Source organism: Leiobunum rupestre, chromosome 6 (assembly GCF_980474605.1).
Source record: "Leiobunum rupestre chromosome 6, qqLeiRupe1.1.hap1, whole genome shotgun sequence".
In the NCBI taxonomy this organism is placed as follows: domain Eukaryota; kingdom Metazoa; phylum Arthropoda; class Arachnida; order Opiliones; family Sclerosomatidae; genus Leiobunum; species Leiobunum rupestre.
This window is the reverse complement of record NC_143389.1, coordinates 38,022,547-38,044,802: the sequence shown is the minus strand read 5'-3', so window position 1 is coordinate 38,044,802 and position 22,256 is coordinate 38,022,547. Positions and strand designations below refer to the sequence as shown.

General features: G+C 37.6%; 2 protein-coding genes across 2 annotated transcripts in view; both read right to left on the bottom strand.

Moving 5' to 3' along the window:
• Nucleotides 1–22,256, bottom strand: part of KCNQ (KCNQ potassium channel) — a 317,124-nt gene that overhangs the window by 192,913 nt on the left and 101,955 nt on the right. The gene's annotated exons all lie outside the window — the stretch shown is intronic.
• On the bottom strand, nt 1,233–2,334 carry LOC149940825 (uncharacterized). Its single transcript, XM_090177489.1, has 2 exons — nt 2,012–2,334; nt 1,233–1,942 (listed from the first exon to the last, which is right to left on the bottom strand). Exons 1-2 carry the CDS (start codon nt 2,028–2,030, stop codon nt 1,233–1,235), a joined length of 729 nt encoding a protein of 242 aa, XP_090033615.1. The 5' UTR covers nt 2,031–2,334.

Sequence of the window (22,256 nt, the reverse complement as noted above, 5' to 3'; positions counted from 1 at the left end):
GGGAAATTCTACGAAATATTAGAAGTCTAGGGAAACTCTAAGAAATATTAGAAGTCCAGGGAAATTCTACGAAATATTAGAAGTCTAGGGAAATTCTACGAAATATTAGAAGTCTAGGGAAACTCTTAGAAATATTAGAAGTCTAGGGAAACTCTTAGAAATATTAGAAGTCTAGGGAAACTAAGAAATATTAGAAGTCTAGGGAAACTCTAAGAAATATTAGAAGTCTAGGGAAATTCTACGAAATATTAGAAGTCTAGGGAAACTCTACGAAATATTAGAAGTCTAGGGAAACTCTTAGAAATATTAGAAGTCTAGGGAAACTCTAAGAAATATTAGAAGTCTAGGGAAACTCTAAGAAATATTAGAAGTCTAGGGAAACTCTAAGAAATATTAGAAGTCTAGGGAAACTCTAAGAAATATTAGAGGTCTAGGGAAACTAAGAAATATTAGAGGTCTAGGGAAACTCTACGAAATATTAGAAGTCTAGGGAAATTCTACGAAATATTAGAAGTCTAGGGAAATTCTACGAAATATTAGAAGTCTAGGGAAACTCTAAGAAATATTAGAGGTCTAGGGAAACTCTAAGAAATATTAGAGGTCTAGGGAAACTCTAAGAAATATTAGAGGTCTAGGGAAAATCTAAGAAATATTAGAGGTCTAGGGAAACTCTAAGAAATATTAGAGGTCTAGGGAAACTCTACGAAATATTAGAAGTCTAGGGAAATTCTACGAAATATTAGAAGTCTAGGGAAATTCTAAGAAATATTAGAAGAGATAAGGGATGTCCTTTCGGTGATTGAGAATTTCATTCTCAATCACCGGAAGGACACAAAGCTGTTTGCTTGGCTCCCACTGCTTTCCCCCGTTCCTCCCCCACCCGCGCCCCCATCTCAATCACCAGAATTTCCAATCACCAGAATTTCTAATCACCAGAATTTCTAATCACCAGATTCCCCCGTTCACGGGTTGCTTTCCCCCACCCCCCATTCACTGGATACTTTATCTCTCGTTCACCAGCTCCTTTCCCCCATTGCGTTCACCCCTTCTAATCACCAGTTGCTTTCCCCCATCCCCATTCTCCAGAATTTGTTTTCCTCGCGCAGATATCTGGAGATTAGATTTTTACCCGTTTGCTTATCGCTTCAGAACTCCTTAATTTCTAATCTCTAGGCAATAATAACAAGTTATTTTCAATTTAATTAATTTTTTATTTTATTTTAGAACTTTGTTTACATGTTAGTAGGTACTATCAGATATTCCATTAGATGGTTATCTTGCGCATTACACAATGAAAACAAATTAAAGTAGCTAAGTTTACAGGTTAATTGATTATCTACGAGTAAATTAGTAAAATCTTGTAGTACTTCCGAGGGTGATTTAAAACAGCCAAAATAAGATTTTACTTGATGGTACGAATTAAATTGATCTGGGTACAAAAATAAACCCTCGAAAGGTTTTCCATATAATAATTCGTGAATTTTTTTAAGGTTTTTAACAATAGCTAAGTACATGCATTCGATAACATTTTTATGTTCGTTTAAAAGATTTATTTGAAACCGAATAAAATCAATTTTTTTTTGGAACTCACCGATTTCGCGAGCTCCCAGATCCAGAACATGACCGTAGGCTGAGCTAAATTTGATGTTGTTGTTGTTCGTGGCGACGACGGATACGTTGTTGCCGTGATAGTCGATGATGTTGTGGGTTAGAGACGATGCTCCGGTTTGCGTAGCGGCGAAAAGCTCCCCCCAAAGAGAGAGTAGATTGGTGAAAGCTTCGGAGGTCAGGAACAGAATATTTTCGTTCGATTTTTTGAAGAAGAGAACTTGTAATTTTGATCCGTCGAAACCAAAAGAAATGTAGACTGATCCTCCTAACGTGATTTTTATGTTGATACGTCTTTCTTTGCCCATGCGTTTGGATACGGTATGCGTCTCGGCTATAGAAAATGAAAATGTTAAGCCTTTGTCTATTGAAATAGTAATAGTATTAATAAAATAATGCTTACCAATAGATCGTTTTTCCATGTTTACGGTAGATGACGAGAGCAAAGCGGATGCACTTCTTTTCAGTTCAGCGTCTCAGAGAGAAATGACGCATGGGAGATTAATCAGTTCCTATCTTGTTGAGATTAATTCATCACGTGATCTAAACTTCAAATAACCCTCAAATTCTATCGGCTCTCTCTCTCAGAGATAACTGTTCTAGACACTCGAAATTAAACCGTCCCGTTCTCGAAACTACCTCTAATTATTCCCATTGACGTCACATATTAATCCACTTGGAAGAAGAAAAAAACCCATTGTAGTTTCCTCTCGAGAGCTTGTGATGCAATCATATCCTAGAAAACAATACAATTAATAGAAATTAACATAAAATTAGTATACTTTTAATACCATTTTGTGAACTACAGTGAAAAAAGTTACAATTTTACGGTAGAAACGTTTTCAAAATACCACAAAATGAACTCAAATAAGAAAATTGTAATTAAAATAATCACTAAGGCTATAATTTTAGAAGGTTGTTTCAGGACGGTGATTATGGCTGATGTTTGTACTTCAGTGTCCATATCGGAAATGAAGTTATATGGAATATTTTGCGTAAATAAGTATAAATTTTAGCATAACCCAAATATATTCTCGAGAACTGAACAAGTTCTTTGGGAATAAGAGATAAGCTTACTATCTTCCCCTAGGCCCTATATAAGGGGGTGCCTGAACCGGGGGAACGTCACTCAATTGTTGTTCTTTGTGCGTCTAGTACCAGGATTTTTTTTTGAAGCGCGCTCTCTCTCTACGTAAGTTTATTTTGATTTTTTTATAGTAATTTTTTTGAATAAGGTTTAAGTAAATTGGCATAAAAATGAAAGGTGTACATTACCCAGAAATTAATTTAGTTGATACCCCGGAAATGATTATAATCGACTCCCCAGAATTGATTGATATAACTGATAACGAGCTCCCGGAAGTACCCATAGTAACTTTACCCGATTCTCCAGAAATGGAAATAATAGATTTAACTGATACCCAAGATCCTACCCTTTCCTTAACTACAGTAACTGATTCGCAATTGGAACGTTTAAAAGAAATGACAATGGTACGAGATTATCTTAGAGAATATCAACTAACCCATCAAATTTGTTCGCCCCCTATCGTTAATTTACCTTCACCCCTTTTAAGACCTAGTTCTATCCCACCTGACGAAGTACGTTATTCGCCCTCGTATACGCCTATGGATGCTCCCTCACCCTTTCTAGAATCAGATGACACGTGCCACTCTTTATCTTTGGAAGATAATTTTATCACGTCGCCCCCCAGTACGGACAGCATTCAGCGTTTAGCTGAGAACGTACAAGTTGCCCGACGGGACGCGGAGGAACTTGCAGCCGCAGCAGCAAGAGCAGCCGAAATGTTCGAGGAAGCTAAAGCGTTGTTAGCTGCTCGTACGGCTAGTAGTAGCAGGCCACATCATAATATTTCCCCTCAGCGTAATAATGACCCTATAGCGGTCGCTGGCCCCTCACGAGCTCCGCAGTATTCACCTCCACCGTCTCAGACTGCTGAGAAAAACGCGAACTCCGAGAACGCAAATTTGGCTGCCCCCACTTCGTCTCCTCCTCAAGTTGGAGGTGGGCTGGTTGACGTTCCAATAACGCCTCCATCCTTTCCTAATTTACCAGGTTCTATTAAAATATTAAATAATAATATCCAAAATTTCCCAAATTTTGGACTAATGGGACGGACTTTAAATGTCCGGTTAGAAAATAATATAGAAAACGGTATTTATATATTGATGGAAACCCTATTGGAGGACTGTTTGCCTTCAGATATGGTTTCGGTTTCATTCGTGAACGTTACTAACCCCGGTTTTCAAATTAACGTCAGTTTCCGGCGTCGGGACCAATTAGACTTGCAATGGTTGATGACGTATATCGATGAAAAAAGTTATAGATCCGAGAACGATGGTAGTTTTTTTGAAGGAATAGTTACGGTTACGTTTAATCGAGTCAGATTACCGCAAGGAGGAACTAGATCAGTTAGATTAGGGATTTCCCTTGAAAAAGAGTTTTCTTTTTATAAACATTGCACGATAACGATAAATAACCAGGATAAAATTTGTTTAGCACGCGCTCTTGTAGTAGCCATAGCTCATAGAGAATACATGGATAATAAAAATGATGTAGAACTTAAAAGAAAATATACTACTATAAGACAGTGTAGAGGAAAAAATATTGAAACGCTATTACAGACCCGCGAAGCTAGGACCCTTTTGGTATATTCTGCATTAACAGACGAAGAATGCGCTGGTCCGGACGCTTTAACTCGCTTCCAAGAAATCTTACCTGAATACAGTATTATCGTTTTTCGATTACACGATCCCGTACCCTTAGTTATTTTCGGCGACATCGAAGAAGAGAGGGAACTAGAAGGGCCTCTCCGCAAACGTCTTTATCTTCTAAATATTGACAGACATTTCAACGTAATTACTAACCCCAAACCCCTTTTCGCGTTTAATTACTTTTGTGAAAAATGTTTAGTAGGTTTTAATAATCTCAGTGAGCATAAATGCATTCTTTTCTGTCACGCTTGTTGTAGAAAACAAGATTGCAGGAAGGACGTGGATAAAATAACTTGCCAAACATGTTTAAGAGTTTTCCCTAATCAAAATTGTTACGATTACCATTTATCAGGACCTGAGCCCTTATGTAATAAAATTTACGTTTGTAATCTTTGCGGAAAATTTATCAGTATGTTTAAGCGTAAGGCAGTACACGTTTGTGGAGAGACCTATTGTCTTTCGTGTAGTGAGTTTAACCCCGCAGGTCATCTATGTTACATGCAACCTTTAAAGACCGTCCGTAAAGATTCTGCCGATAAAACTACTCGCTCTCGAATAAATAGCAATAATAAACGGGTCCACGACTCCGACAATGAACAATCTCCACTGACCAAGAGAAGTACTCCAAAAACGGAAGTCTTTGTTTTTTATGACTTGGAATGTAAACAAACAAATCGTACTGACGCCAATGCTTTGATTCACGAACCAATTTTATGCGTTTCGCAAAAAGCGTGTAAATTCTGTTTCGAAGAAAAAGATAGTCAGTACGCATGCGCTAAATGCGGTAGTGGTCCTCGGGAGAAAATATTTCTCTCAAAAGACCCCGTCGGCGATTTTCTAGAGTATCTTCGTACGCTTAACAGAGTGGCTGATAAGATAATATGTATTGCCCATAACGCTAAAGGTTACGACGCGCAATTTATAGTACGTAAAATGATCGATTTAAAGTGGACCCCTAAAGTCTTGACAGACGGGACCAAATTCATGTATGTACAGTATAAAAAATTAAAATTCTTAGATTCCTTAAATTTTATGCCCTTTGCCCTTTCTCAATTCGTTTCCACATTTGGTTTAGATAATAATTTAAATAAGGGATATTTTCCGCATTTACTGTTTAATACCGTAGACCATGAATTTGATCCAGCCCGTTCGAACGAAACCAATTACGTACTACATAATGACATGCCTCCGATGGACGCGTACGACCCTAATCGTTTAAGCGGTAAGGCCTACGATGAATTTATCCAGTGGTATAACGATTCCCTGTCCGAAGCTTGCGGTAATTCGGACCCCAACTTTAATTATTTTGATTATAAAAGAGATTTAATCCGGTACTGTCGCCAGGACGTAAACATTCTTTTGCAAGGCTGTTTATCATATCGTTCTATTTTCATGGATAAATTTGAAATAGACCCGTTCTTAACTGCGATAACGATTGCGGGAGTATGCAGTTTTATCTTTAGGAAACACTTTTTACAGTCCGATACGATTGGTGTAGTGCCCCCTTTCGGCTATCGTATGAACTGCAACCAGAGTTTTGTAGCGATCGAATGGCTTGAATGGATGTCTCACTTACGAGGGAAGGAAATTCAGTCTGCTTTTAATGGATTTGAACCTAGAATTCTTAACATTAACGTGGACGGACTTCTCGATAACGAAGTCTTTCAATATCACGGATGTTATTTTCACGGGTGTAAAAAGTGTTTTCCTATCAATAGAAACTTAGCGTTATACGGCGACCACACTCAGACCCATAATTCGCGATACGCGTCAACCATTGCTACCACTAACCGTTTGAAACAATTGGGATACACTGTCCATGAAAAATGGGGATGTACCTTCAAAGCTGAGCGGAGTACTAACCCCGCCATCAACGCATATCTTTCTACCGAAAATTTAAAATTAAAAATTAAAGAACCAATCTGCCCCCGCGAAGCCTTTTTCGGAGGACGTACGTCAGCCTTGAAATTACATCACAAGTGTAAAGAGGGGGAGGAAATTAAATACATTGATATTTGTTCACTCTATCCGTGGTGTAACAAGTATTGCAAGTTACCCGTGGGACACCCTAAAATACATGTAAAAGCTCCTTTCCCTGACATTTCTACCGTAAACGGATTAATAAAAGCCACAATGTTACCGCCTCAAGCTCTCTACCATCCCGTTTTACCCCAAAGAATAGGATCGAAACTAGTGTTTGCCAACTGCCAAAAATGTAGTGAGTCTCGAAACCAGCAGGATTGTCCCCACGAAGACTCAGAGCGACAAATAACAGGTACTTGGGTTGCAGACGAGGTACAGTTGGCAATCGAAATGGGTTACAAGGTCATTTCTATTCACGAAATTTGGGAATACGAGGTAGTAAAATACGACCCGATATCGAAAGAGGGCGGTCTTTTCTCCGAGTACGTCAACGCGTTTCTTAAACTCAAACAGGAATCCAGCGGCTTACCCGCGGGAATAGAGACCGATGAAGAGATTAAGAAATACGTTGACGAATATTACGAAAAGGAAGGAGTAAAACTTGATCCTACCAATATTAAAAAGAACCCTGGTCTTCGTACCATCGCGAAGCTTTGTCTTAACTCTTTTTGGGGTCGTTTTGGTTTAAACCCTCGCAAAGACCAATCGGCTATTATTAGCGATCCCAAAAAGTTTTTCGATTTATTCTTAGACCCCGACATAGAAGTTAAATCGGTTATTCCCTTAAGTCAAACGCATTGCGTGATCAAGTGGGCGTTTTTGAAAGATATTGATCTTGTTTACCCAAACACGAACGTAGTAATTGCCGCCTATACGACCGCAATGGCTAGGATCAAGTTATACTCTTATTTAAGGAGATTAGGCCAGCTTACGTATTATTATGATACGGATAGTTGCATTTATCTAAAAGAACGAGATGGAATAGAGATTGATACGGGCAACTATCTCGGAGACATGACCGATGAGTTGGCAAAGTACGGAAAAGGCTCGTACATCCAAGAATTGGCAACAGGTGGCGCAAAAAATTACGCCTTTAAAGTACTGAACCCTACGACCGGTAAAGTCTCCTACGAAATGAAAGTCAAAGGGTTCCGTATAAATCAAGGCATTAAAGATTTGGTTAATATGGACACGCTTAAAAGATTAATAGGTGTCGACGGAGAAACGAACGAGCCAGTAACCGTACCCCAGCCGAGGCAGATTTTGCGTCTACCTGATCATACGGTCGTTTCCGTCGACCGTACTAAAATCTATAGACCCGTCGTAGACAAGGTACGGTTACTGGACGACTTCACTACGGTACCCTACGGCTATAAAGCGAATCTAATTGCTAATTCTCGCTAAAAATTAGTCTCTCCACTCTAAAGTGAATATAGGTTTCAGTCTTACGACTCTAAAGTAAATATAGTCTTGCGACTCTAATGTGAATATCAAACCTATACGGGGTAAGGGATGAAATAGGTTATTCGATTATATTTTTCCTCCGCTGAAGAGTCCCATAAATTTAACCGAATTTTAATTTACATTTTCATTTGTACGCTAGTACTCGAAGAGAGATAACCATGCAATTTATTCATCCGTTTAATTGCGTAACGGCAGGCCCGAGTCAGAGTGGCAAAAGCTATTTAATTGAATCTATAATTAATCACGAAGAGGAAATGTTTGTTCCGGGTTTCAAAGAAATACATTGGTATTACGGAGAATGGCAAGCTCTATACGATAAAATGAAGCACAGGGTAGTTTTTAAAGAAGGATTGCCTGTTTTATCTGATTATGACGGAAAAGATCCTATATTATTAGTTATCGACGACCAGATGAGCGAGAGTAAAGGTCAAATTGGTGATTTATTCGTGAAAGGCACCCATCACCGTTCTCTAAGCGTTATTTTTATTACACAGAACTTATTCCATCAATCAAAAGATAGCAGATCCATATCCCTGAATTCGCATTACATAATTTTATTGAAAAGCCCACGAGACCGTCAGCAAGTGGCTTATCTCGCTAGACAAATGTTCCCTGATAAGTGGCGTTTTGTAGTTGACGCTTACGAAGACGCGACTTCGAGACCTCACGGTTACCTAGTATTCAATTTAACTCAAACTTGTCCCGAAGATCAAAGAGTCTTGACTAATATTTTACCTGGAGAAACGTGCTACGGTTATCTCCCTAAATAAATAAATAGAACTTACATTTCGTAACTTCAATCAGTTATGAATCATGTCTCGTAGAGTACGTATCGAGAGAGACGCTCTCCGATATCTCGGTCGTTGCAAACCCGTTCAAAGAAAAGCCATTTTAGCTAAAGCCGACAAATCCCTCATAGACGCTATCAGTGAATGTATTCATAACACTTTAATTGGTAACGTAAAACTATCAAATACCCAAAAAACCAGGTTATCTCGTCATAAAAATACCCTTCGAAAACTAGCTAGTAAGCGGGTAGCTTGGAAAAGTAAAAAGAAATTGTTAGTTCAGTCTGGGGGCGGATTTTTCTCGTTTCTTCTACCCGTCGTTTCAACCCTTCTTGGTTCTATATTTGGTAGTAAACAATGAAACACGCCAGAAAAATGATTCTCGTCCCTAGCGGCGTTTTAAAGCCAGACCCGTTCCCGCACCCCCTCGCTCTGACAGTCTCTGAATTAGACGTTAAGATGGACCAAATATTAAATATGAAAGATTTAGACGACGCCTCGAAATGGATTTTATACGAACAAGCTTTAATGACACACGGAAATCTACGTAAGCAAGCCTCGGCTCCTAAAGAAATCGAAATTGCCCCCGCATTCGACTCGCTAAGTAGGGACTGGATAGACGATTTGCCTTTGATATATTACCAAAAAGCGCAAAGCATGGTGGATCAGTTGGAAACTGTACCCGAAAGAATACGGTGGGATGAAAACGGGGAGCTCGTAATAAACGGTCGACCTATTAAAGGTTCCAATATTAGCGAAATTACCAAAGCGTATTTAAATCCTAAAACCCACCCAAAACCTATCGGATATTTCGCGTTTATTTCCAATTTAACCCAATTTAACTCTTCACCGGCTATCCAAGGCTTTCCCTCCCCGATAGCTCCGAGAACCCGACAACGACGTTCTCCCGTTAAGCGCGAGTATCCGGTTCCTCAAAGTGGGCGTGCGCGCAGGACAGATAAGCCCCGTCCCACTCGTAGCCTCGACCGAGATCACTCCTCCACGTCTGACTCTTCTCTTCACTCTTATAAACAAACAAGGAGTCGCGCGCAAAAGTCTAAAGTATGGGCGAAGCTATTTTAGAAAAAATATATTTTAACCCGAAGCATCCGGCTTCTTTCGGAGGCGCTGAAAGGTTATTCCAGTCCGTAAAGTCTCACGGCTTAAGTAGGGAAACTGTAGAAAAATGGTTAAGAGGAATCGACGCTTTTACGATGCATAGGCCGAAATATAAAAAGTTTCAACGAAATAAAATAGTAATTAGTAATATAAGGGAACAATACCAGGCTGATATTAACGATATGCGTTCGTTAGAGGCAGATAATGACGGATACAAATACATTTTAACAATTATAGACTGTTTTAGTAGAAAAGCGTGGGGGTTACCTCTTAAAACTAAATCGGGGAAAGAGGTTTTGAAAAATATAAAAATTGTTTTTAAAGACGGAATTCCATATAAATTTCAATCGGACAAGGGCACGGAATTTAGGAATAAAGAAGTACAAGGATATTTCAAAAAGAATAAAGTTAAATTTTTTAGTACCGAAAATGACGAAATAAAAGCCTCTATCGTAGAAAGGTTTAATAGAACGTTAAAAACAAAAATGTATAGATATTTTACCCATCACTCCACAAATAGATATTTGGAAGTCTTACAGGACTTGGTCGAAGCGTACAATTCCTCTTATCATAGCTCAATTAAAATGGCCCCTAATGACGTTTCGGAAAATAACGTATTACGTGTGTACAATAATATCTACTCTAAATATTATGCCGAGAAACTGAAAATGAAACCGCAATTCCAAGTAGGGGATTTGGTTAGAATAAATACAACTAAAATGATATTTCAAAAGGGTTTCGAAGCTAATTATACCGAAGAAATATTTAAAGTCGTAGCTATAGTTAAAAGACATCCCCCCGTTTATAAAATAAAAGACTTGGCAGAAACCGATATAAAAGGAACGTTCTATTTTCGAGAGCTTCAAAAGGTCAGTGCGCCTCGTTCGTTCAAGTTAAACAAGATTTTACGTCAGAGAACTAAAAACGGAGTAAAACAATTGTACGTTAGTTGGCTAGGATATCCTCCATCGTTTAATAGTTGGGTTAATCAAGATGACGTCTGGGATTTACATAACTCTTCCTAGTAATACTAGAGATAAGAATAAGAATAATTCAGAAAATACTCTAGCCTCGTATTCTACAACGTTGGCCAAACCCATTAGTTTACGCGGAGATTGGGAAATTGCTCTGGTAGAAATTATTTATCCTTTATCTTTTTATAACGTAAGCGAGCCAATGGGATGTGGAATAGAAATTAAGCAATTACTATCGAAACCTCCAGCCCACATAGTAGATTACAAATATACCTACGACTTCCGCGAGATACCTCAGGGCTACTACAAAAATCCTCATGAACTTTTGGCAGTACTTAATGAAAGTATTAAAAGTTTGAACCTTGATTTAAAGGAAAGCGCTAATTCAGAGTTCGATAATGATTCATTAGGAAAATTTGAATATAGTTTAGAAAGTGGACACGTACAATACACTTCCTATAGTAAACATTATTATCAACTCGAGTTAACGCCAAAGTTGAGGAAAATTTTAGGATTTAGAGATAATGTTACTGATATTTCACCTAAGGTAGCATTCAGATCAGATTCCCCTATGCAATTAAACTTATTCATCCCCGATCTTATGTTCGTGTATTCCGATTTGGTAGGAAATGAAATGGTTGGGGATACATTAGCCCCCCTTTTGCGAACAATTGTTGTAGACCAAAACGCCCCCAATGGATCAACCGTTTCAAAAACTTTCGATTCTCCGCATTACCTTAAACTGAGTAGAAATTATTTTGACTGTATCGACATTAATATAAGAACTAGTTTAGGTGAATTCGTGCCATTTCAGTTTGGTTCAGTCACGTGTAAAGTACATTTACGACGAGCTCAGTAAAAAAAAAAGAATGGCTTATCAGTACGTTGATAGAAATTGTCCCTACATGCAATATTATTTAAATCAGGCGGGGGGAGGAGTAGATTTACCTTATTTCTCTGGGTTTGCGGGACAAAAAGGACACGGAATTGGTAGCTTTTTTTCAGGGCTAGCTAGGTTTGTATTCCCATTCCTAAAACAGTCTGCCAAATACGTGGGAAAAAGGGCTCTTTCTACAGGAAAGAAAGTACTCGGAGACGTCTTGCAAGGTCAGGACTTAAAAACGTCAGCCAATAAACGAATGACAGAAACTGTGGACGAAATGGCAGCGCAAGAAGGTTCGGGTCGTCGCAAGAGAAGAAAAACTACTAAGAAACCATTGAAGAAGAAAAAGAGTTCAGTTAAACGCCGCAAGTTCACGCGTACGGTTCGCGATATTTTTGCTCTCTAAAAAAATGGAAGTACTTAAAAGCGAATTAAATATTTTCAACGAACTACCAACTCAACTCAGCGTTGAAAAAGGTCAAACGGTATGGTGTAAGCCAATTTCATCTATCGACAGCAGTTCTATCATCGAATTCGTGGTACCGGGTACGGGAGACTCTTACACAGATTTGGCAATGACAATGATATATTGTAAAGTAAAAATCGTCAAAACCAACGGTGACAACTTGGATGCCGGGTCTAACGTTTCGCTCGTGAACAATTCTCTGCATTCGCTATTCAAACAATGCGAAGTGAAACTCAATGATACGACGGTTTCACCATCGGCCTCAAATTACCCCTATAGGGCCTATATCGAAACCTTGCTCAACTTTGGGTACGATGCAAAAAACACTCACCTTGCGACATCTGGATGGTACGATGACACGGCTGGAAGTATGGATCTGATAACAAACGCCGGATTCATAAAACGTCAGGTTCTAGCTGCTGAATCAAAAGAAATTGAACTTTACGGGAACATTTTTTGTGACATTTTTAATTTCAACAAATATTTAATTAATGGCGTACAACTTAAGGTTTCACTCACTAGAAATAGCGATAATTTTACCCTTTTTAGCGACACTGTCGACGCGTATAAAGTCGAATTTATAGACGCTGCTCTAATTGTACGTAAAGTTAAAATTATGCCTAAAATTTTATTAGCCCATCAGCAAGGATTATTACGTAGCAATGCCAAATATCCCTTTACTCGTACTGAAATTAAAGTTAAAACATTAGCTAGTTCTATTCAGAACGATAGTTTTGACAATATATTCTTAGGTCCGATGCCCAACAGAGTCATTATTGGTTTAGCCAGCAACAAAGCGTATAAGGGCTCCGTTAAGTCTAATCCTTATAATTTTGAAAATTTCGACCTAAATTATCTGGCTCTATACGTTGATAACGAACAAATCCCTTCGAAAGCGTTGACCCCTAATTTTAATAGTAAACAATTTACGCTGGCCTATCATTCGCTATTCTCGGGATCTGGGATACTCTACCAAGACGAGGGAAATCACATTGCGCTGGCTCACTTTCCTCTAGGCTTTGCCCTATATGCTTTTGATTTAACCCCCGACAATTCGGCCAGTGACGTCACGTTTTGGAACCCCGTAAAGAGAGGGCAACTACGTTTAGATTTAGGATTTGGTACCCCTTTAAAAGATTCTACGGTCGTTATCGTGTACGCTGAATTTCAATCTTGTTTACAGATAGATAAAAATAGGAACATTATTCGAGACTATTAAAATGACTACGACAAACGTGGACTTATCTCAGGCACTGTATAAAACACCGAACTTTTTAGGCGTGTTTTCTTCAGATAATTTAAAACCCATGGTGAAATATCCGCAATCGCTTATCATTAATTTTGATAAAAGGGGCGAAACAGGTTCTCATTGGATTTGCGTCTACGTCGATGGCCGAAAACGGGGATTCTATTTTGATTCAATGGGGCTTCCCCCATTTTTACCTACAATCAGAAAATATTTAAATTCAATGTGTAAGACGTGGACATTTAGCAAAAGACGATTGCAAGGACTAACTAGTAACGTTTGCGGCGAATATTGCGTAATGTATATTTTGCATAGAACTAAAGGACAGAGTACAAAAACGTACTACCAAAAGTTTTCCAAAAATTGGGAAAAAAACGACAGCAAGATATTTTTATCTTTCGCAAATCATGCTAGAAAAATCATCACATCGAATTTAGCGAATCCATTAGCTAGAGAGAGAGGTATGGTGACTGACTGGAAAAAATCCGGTTCCAGAGGATAAAACAATATATTCCCACGCTATCTGGTATCTTTTAGAGATATGACCCGACCTCTCTCGAAAACATGCGCGCACTTCTATGAGTGCCAAACCATTTACTTTCGAATAAAATAAACCATCCAAAAACAAAAAAATTAAAATAGAATCAGAAAGTATTGGTTAACTAGTTAGGACAACGTGGGTGGTTTACGCAATCTAGCATGAAAACAAAACATTGGTAGAAATATATTATTGCATTATTCCTGTACGTTCTATTTAAAGTACTTTCTAAAAGTCATTGAAATCTGTTACCGTCTTGAACCATTGAAATATGTTTTCTACCCGTCATTAACAAAATATCTTTAGTACACGCAAAATAAGATTGGTGAAAAAAACATTGCCTTAGATAATTTAACAGGGATTTAGTTAGCTTTGGGTCTTGTAATGATAAAAAAGATTGAAATTTGACTCTGCCATTTTATTTAATAATATAAACTCATGTACGCGAGAAAAACCATTGTAAACAATTTTTCCTATGTAACTTTTTTCACTCTTAATAAATACTTTAAAAAACGTAATAAAAAAAAAAGACTCTTTATTGAAAATCGCTTACCCTTTTTTTTCCAGAATTTCGTTAAGCCAACCAGTCCAATGCAAGAACGTACTACAATGCGGACTCTTATCTGTAAATTTGTTAGACTTTGCACGAACCTAAACCATCTTCTCGTGACGTACGCTAAGAGGAAGATGGTGGAAATTCCCAGTCTCACGAAATTAATTATCTACGAACACTATTTAACCAATGGAAAAATTTACAGACTTTACCCACACTGAATAGATTCCACACTCAATCACTAACTTAGATTTCATCACGGAAAAGAAGGAGATAGGATATAGGGGCTAGGAAATGGTGGGGATGGAAAATGGTATAAAAAGGGAGTAAATCAATTAGAACAAATTATTCTGATCTGGACCGATGCAAAAAGAAATCAAAATGCGGTAAATATTATTTTAACATTTAAATAACTTTTGGGACAAAAAAATTAAAGATTTTAATTTTCTTCATGTAGAATTGAAGAGATTATAAATAGAATTTTATGGACGAGCCGAAATGACGATAGTATAAAATATGAGCTTAGATTAAGGTAATAAATTAAATTTCACGAATTATATATGCTGTACTAAAGTTAAAATTTTATGTATTGTTCTGTTAGGATTGAGGAGAGAGAAGATGTAGCAGGAAATCGGATGTTCCTACAATTTGTAGAGCATCAGCTATACTGGGATGATAGGAGCTCCATACATAGTAGTATGGTTCTACTATCCATACCTATTAATATGGAATAAAAAAATTAACTTTTATCACGATTCTTTTATTTTCCTATCCAACAATAATCATTTCAGTATATATCAAACATTACAATAACAAGGATTATATGCAATTGCAATTGCTAAAATAGTGTATTCTACCGAGTTAATAGTCTCTAAGATTTCCTCCTGGGGGTTCCCCCGAAACAGGATTAATTTTTATCAAAGTTGTATCAGAAGTAAATTAGGGGGGAAGTAAGCGCAATGTATTTTCAGCTATTCTAATCTGCCTAATTTAACACGTGACGAATTTTTTATCGCTAACCGATGAGCAGTAACCTCTATTTTTGGTTACATTTTACATTCTCCCGTGACATCAATTGGTTTCAACCAATGAGAAATCAGGATTTACTTGAAGTTTCGAGTGTTATTTGATCTCTAGATATACGACTCAGCGTTCTTTTAGTTCCTGGACCTCATCGAGAAGAGACACGTAGATTTTCGCGCTCCGTTCCCGCCTTCTCGACTCTATTTACTGGCAAAGGCTTAAGGATTTCCGTAAAAGTAAGTGACTTTATTATTTTACTGTAGAGGGAAATTAGGCCTTGTTTAAATTGAAGTAAATAGACTTAGATTCTAGTCAAATAGTCTTAGAGTCTAACCAAAATAAATAGAAAAAACATTTATTGAAATTTAGGCTTAACCAATTAGGCTTAAGAATGTTGACAATAGCTTATAGAAACTATCAGTTTACAGTATGGACATCGAAGCGTATCGACTTGAAACTTTTCGTCACTGGAGAAACCCCCACGTTACTAAGGAACAACTAGCGAAGGCTGGATTCTACTATATTCAGCGGGGCGATGAAGTACGATGTTACAAGTGCCATGGCGTATTAGAAGGATGGGAATCAGGAGACGTACCAGAATGGGAACATGCTAGATTCTTTCCACACTGTCCGTCGAGGGATAATTCACCATCGGAAAAAAAGTACCTTTCGCAAGAATGGGAGATCCCGGCACCACCAAGGGCAGCGGCACTGGAGGATGACGATTTCATATCTATTCCGGTCAGACGTGGTGAGGTAGAACTTTTATTAAAATTATTTATACAATCCGCACTTGCAGAAGGTAGTTCGTTTCAGCCCATTAAATGAAATTGTACATATTCCTTACGAAGATCGAGTTAATTTTTTTTATATTGATAAAATGCGATTTAAACGCGTTATTTATAATGTCGGTCTAATATTAGAACCTGTTTTACGCAATCATGTAATTAAAAGTAAAATAAAATTGGAAATTAATTAAATTGAAAATAACTTGTTATTATTGCCTAGAGATTAGAAATTAAGGAGGTCTGAAGCGATAAGCAAAACGGGGTAAAAATCTAATCTCCAGATATCTGCGCGAGGAAAACAAATTCTGGAGAATGGGGATGGGGGAAAGCAACTGGTGATTAGAAGGGGTGAAAGCAATGGGGGAAAGGAGCTGGTGAACGAGAGATAAAGTATCCAGTGAATGGGGGGTGGGGGAAAGCAACCCGTGAACGGGGGAATCTGGTGATTAGAAATTCTGGTGATTGGAAATTCTGGTGATTGAGATGGGGGCGCGGGTGGGGGAGGAACGGGGGAAAGCAGTGGGAGCCAAGCAAACAGCTTTGTGTCCTTCCGGTGATTGAGAATGAAATTCTCAATCACCGAAAGGACATCCCTTATCTCTATTAGAAGTCTAGGGAAATTCCCATTTCCGACTCACATCTTAGCCTGGGGCTGAGATTTACTTTTATCGCACACTATGTAGATGCAAACATGACTAGAAAGAATGGCCGAAATCAAATGAAAGCGTGTACTTAAAGTGAAAAATCCTAATATTCCTTCGGTGGCATTGTTATTAAAATAAGTAGTACCTAGTCTCGGCTTTCAGAATTGAAAAGGCAAATGAATACGGAACGTCTCGCGGAATAAAACCAAGATTGTAGTGCCTACTTCACCGAAAACAGGTCTTTCTCAAGATACAAAACAAAACCGAAATGCTGGTTTGATATTTCAACTGGCCTCAATCTAGACTGAATAAATACAATCGAAACAGAAGGACGAGACGGGTAGAAACGCTTCATTTATAATTACACATTTTATCAAAGTTAATCACAACGACGCCAAAGAGTGCAATTAGAGATAATTAAATAGCTGTATAGATTCCCCGGGATAATAGACGTAAACACATCGTTATCACTTCGACGGAATTAATGAGAGTATCTTGTTGCTACCGGAATTCAAATCATCTTCCAATTATATTGAGGATATAATCAATTAACGAGCGGATAGTAAAATAAAAACGGGAAAACGATAGAGCTTACCATAGATACGCTTACAAGTTAGTTTCGCCTATTTCTTTTAAACGAAACATAAATTTATATAAAAATAAAATTTAATTAAAATGTTAAATTGCAAATAACGGAATTAGCGTTCCTGTTCTTCTTATACTCTTTTCCAACGAGGCATTTCAAATCTGGTTAAGTAAGTCAACGAGTGATCAATAGGTGGTTTTTTTTTCGCCTGTTCTGGGTTTTTGAGCAGGCTCAAAAGTGTAGCCCTATGACGTCATTTTACTCCAATTCTATCTTGACGAAAAAAACGAGTTGGAGTAAGAAGGGAGTAGTTAGAGGTTAAAGGTTATATATTTGTTTTGTTTTTAAGATGGCGACCGGTGGTGAGATCATCAATATAGGACTCATTTTTCTTATTTATTTAATAATAATAATAATTAGCTAGGCTAATACCCAAGACACCACCTTAGGTCTAAGTCATCAAGCAACTTTTAAAGTCATTAAATAGCATTTAACAATTGGATATTCGTTATTAAAAGCTTGCCACATGTGAAGATGTTCAAAACCCGTTATGTTTTCGTGAAACGAAATTTAAACAGACGAATTTTCTATATAAGCTAGATTACTCCCTCTACACCTCCTTTCGAGGAGGAGTAAAAAGTGTAACATTTGAGCTCTGGAACAAGCGAACAAAATTCGGGACAGGGTAAATCTTACCCCGAGAACAGGCGATTAAAACATTTTAGGGTAAAAAGTTTACACTTTTTGTCCTCGGACAGGCGAAAAAAACCACCTAATAATGAAAAGGTAGAAAAAAGGTAAAACCCTAATCAAATTTGAAGAAATCAAATAACTCGTACCAATAGGTCGTCGAGCAAACTTTAAGACGCGTAAAAAACTAAATAAAATAGCCAGAAATTAAATTGTTACCGTGCGGGAAATTTAGCTGGCGACTATTACACCGAAAAGAGAAACTAAGCCTAAACATAAAAATTTTCAAAACGGGTAGCGTAGCAACGGAAAGCCGAAATGGGGGATAGGGGTGGAGAATAATACATACGAAATGTTAAGTTAAATGGAACCACCATAAGGCCTTAGGATTGTTCCATAAGTTTGCCAATTTGGGGAATATTTTACTGAGAGCTAGTAACGGAGTGACGTCATAACAAGAAGAAATCTCCCCCTAGCGAGGCCCTGTCAAAGGCTACGTGTGACGCGTTAGCAAGCGGACGCAAAACGGCGACGAAGCCCGTAATGCAGTCTGTCTCGCGAATAGCTCTCAGTAAAACTTTTGCATGTGAAGAATAGGAAGGGTCACACTTATGTAACAATATTATACACTTATAGAACCACCTATGGATTGTATAGGTGGTTCTTATTAACTAAGAAAATCAAAGCTTATTTTATACATGTATACATTTTGGTAAATAAAATGTTTTATTTTATTAAACTTAATTTATACCCAGTTTTATAAACCACGTCTGAAATGGGTATAAATATTTTGTTTTACCGGGGTTATTATTATATAATCTACTTAATACATAAGTATGGCTTTAACTTTTCCATAGGAAACATTTCAATAATACCTTGTTTCACAAAGAAACAATTAAAAGTGTTACCATGGAAATGTAACCCGAAATGTTGAGGCTTAAGTACAGATAATAGCAACATGTCACGGACATTTAAGTACACACAATCCCCCCGATGTGTTAAATATATTTTAAATATTATATGAAATTTGAAAAAAATCAATCATCTTGTACATTAACTTAATAAACCCAAGAGGAATTTGATCGAAAATGAATGTTTGGAGTTACCTGGCTTTGGATATTAAGTAGCAAAACGCGAACACCTTAATTTAAATTTAATTGTAGAGAAACAGAATTTTTAAGTTTACCTGGTTTTGGATATAAGGTAGCGAAACGCGAACGAGTTAGATGGCGCCTGTATCAATTGGCACGAAATTCAAATTTCACAATAGTGCGTACGCGGGATGTGGGGTCCCGCAAATCGGTCAGAAATCTCACTTAAAATTTAAATTTATTAATGCCACCGAAAACGTAGTTCAGAAATGATCAGTACTAACTAAAAACATAATTATCGATTAAGTCGGTGTTGTGTTTGTTGCTCCTAGCTTACATTTTGTCTTAAAAAAATAGTTTTTTGTCTAAAAAGTTGAAACGCAAAATAACGCCAAGTATTTGGGTTTGAATTTTCGCCGCCATCTTAAGGTGTATCGCCAGCGCCAGCAGCATCTTAGTGAGTGATTTGCGAACTATCCTAACTTTTAAAATCGCGCAATTTAGGCTTAAGTCTCGTTTAACTGGAACGCGCCGCGCGTGAAAAACAAATTTTTCACGTCTTCAGCAGCGCGCACTTTTACGTTGTTTTTATGTCTCACCGATTTCTCACCAGGTGTCACGGCGGACGCGCGCTTTTCAATTTCCCGAAATTTCTTTATTTTATTAAAAATTAACCACTTAATATTTTTTTATGCGGTTTTCGCCATAGATTTTAGTTTTTAACGGGCTTTAGGGCTATCTAACTGGTTAAAGCTTGACCGTTCCCCTTTAAATCGAGTAGCTATAAACTCCACACACACACACACACACACACAAACTCTACAGTAGTGACTCAAGAGGAAGCAACTTTAAAGTTCACGTTGTAAGGACAAAGATGAGGAATAAAAGACTTCGAAAAGGTTCATTAAACCAAACCCTTCCCCGCGAATCTGCATATAGGGGTGCGCAAATACACTCTTCAAAATTAGCATTGGTTAGAAAAAATGCGCAAAATCCAGCAAACTGATCCTCTAATTCGTTTAATTTAATTTTAACTTCGCGAAAAAAAAAATTTTGTTAACGATAAGCCTTCTGCCATCCTTGGATCGCGATTTCAGGGGAATGACCGGATTTAGCGGACGGTGGGGGGCTCTCTGTTTCCCAAAAATTTAATTTTATTCCCTCATTCGTCGGCGAAGCCGGAAATGTGCCCGGAATAGTTCCAGAGAACAGTCGGATCAGCCAATTGTTCGACATATAACAAGAGAAAGAGAGTAAAAAATATCGCCGTCGGAAGCAGATATGGACAGAAATGATGACGACCCCGTGAATATAGGTGTCCCCACATTTCGCCACTGATACGTTTAGACGCGAGACCAACTGAATCAGCCTTTTTCATTGTCACGTTTATTTACATACGGAGTCACCAAATTGGCCCCGCTATTCCAACAAGGAAGACTTTGCGAAAGTATGTAGAACTTTTATCAGAAATAAATGAATAATAATAAATAAACCAGTAAATAATAAAATACTTGCTATCGGTAACGGTTAATCATTATCCATGATTAAATTGGGGAAAAAATGTAAAGAAAGAAATTTACCGGTTAATATTTCGGAAAATGATTAAAAAATATGTATTATTCGTAAAATTTGAGCTTTTTATCGAAAAAAACGTCGTTTTTCCGATTAATTTTACAAATTTATCAAAAAATTAATCGGATAATACAGAAATATAAATTACTTGATCAAAACGTTTTACGAGTAATTTTGAGAGCTTTATCTATTGAATAAAAGTTAACCATCCCCGACCTCTAGCTATGTTAAAGAGTAAGTTGCCAATTATTCGGTACCACCTTAATTTTGTTATTAAACGAAGCGCTTACGTTTAAAGTACCCAAATATAAAGTTTCGTTGCTTTCCGTTTCGTAGTTAATTACCTAGAAATAATTAGTGGAACGTCAAAACAATTTGAATTTTATCGTGGTGATTGACGTTATTTCACATTGGCCGCTATCCCCAACATAGAGTTTAAGCTTGGATACAAAATGTAGATACTATTGATTCTGTGGTCAAATCCGAAAATCTGTTATAGAATTATGGGATTCTATTACTAAATTTAGTAAGTGGGTGCTTACACGGTTTTAAAAACACGTGCTCACGCTTATCCTTTAAAGAGAGCGCTAAGTTGGCATCGCCATATTGTCTAGCAAGGATATTACACGAAGGTGGGGTGGCGGAGTGGTTAGCACTTTCGCCTCTGGTTTGAGGGGTTTCCCCCGAGATCTTCGTTTTCCCCTTCCATAAAAACTTGTTGAGGTTAACGGTAATAGTTAGTGTAGGGAGCTGTTGGCTCGCGGGGCTTGCAGGGCTTGCCACCACCCTCCTACGCATTGTAACCCGGCCACCTGAATTAAAGGCTTTAAATTCGTCTGCTTAAATTTCGTTTCACGAAAACATAACGGGTTTTGAACATCTTCACATGTGGCAAGCTTTTAATAACGAATATCCAATTGTTAAATGCTATTTAAAAGTCGCTCGATGACTTAGGCCTAGGGTGGTGCCTTGGGTATTAGCCTAGCTGATTATTATCATCTTGGTAGGATAGTGGGGATCATATAATCTACCAGATGCAGTCAGGAAATTTCAGACATAGTCCATAACGTCACAAACTAGGCGCTATAAAATTGTAGTTCATAATAAAAGCCGCAGCGGGGCGCTGCACTTAAATTTCATTTTAATATTAATTAAACTTAACGACGGTATTTCATCAAGCGAGTTACATTTTCGGAAAACCCATCATCAAATGAACGAGAAAAATATAAAGTAGTTCAGTTTCTATTCCGAAAATCTATTTGCAACTTACTCTTTAAAGGCGATTTCCCTAAAAATATGCAAAGCTTGTTTTTGTCCTTTAGTGCACCGACCGCCCCACCGCGGCGGTTTCGGCGTTATTTACTAGCCCAGCGCATCCCAAGAATCATTGCGAGGGATTAAAAATTACGACCTTAAACTTTTGGATATTTGTTTTACTTTAACTTTATTCCAATTTAATAAAAAATATTTGAATTGGATTCAAACTGGAGGAGTCTTAAATCTAGTTGGATCCAAATTCATACATTGTTATGTTATTTTCGTAATGGTTATGTATATTTTTATCCGT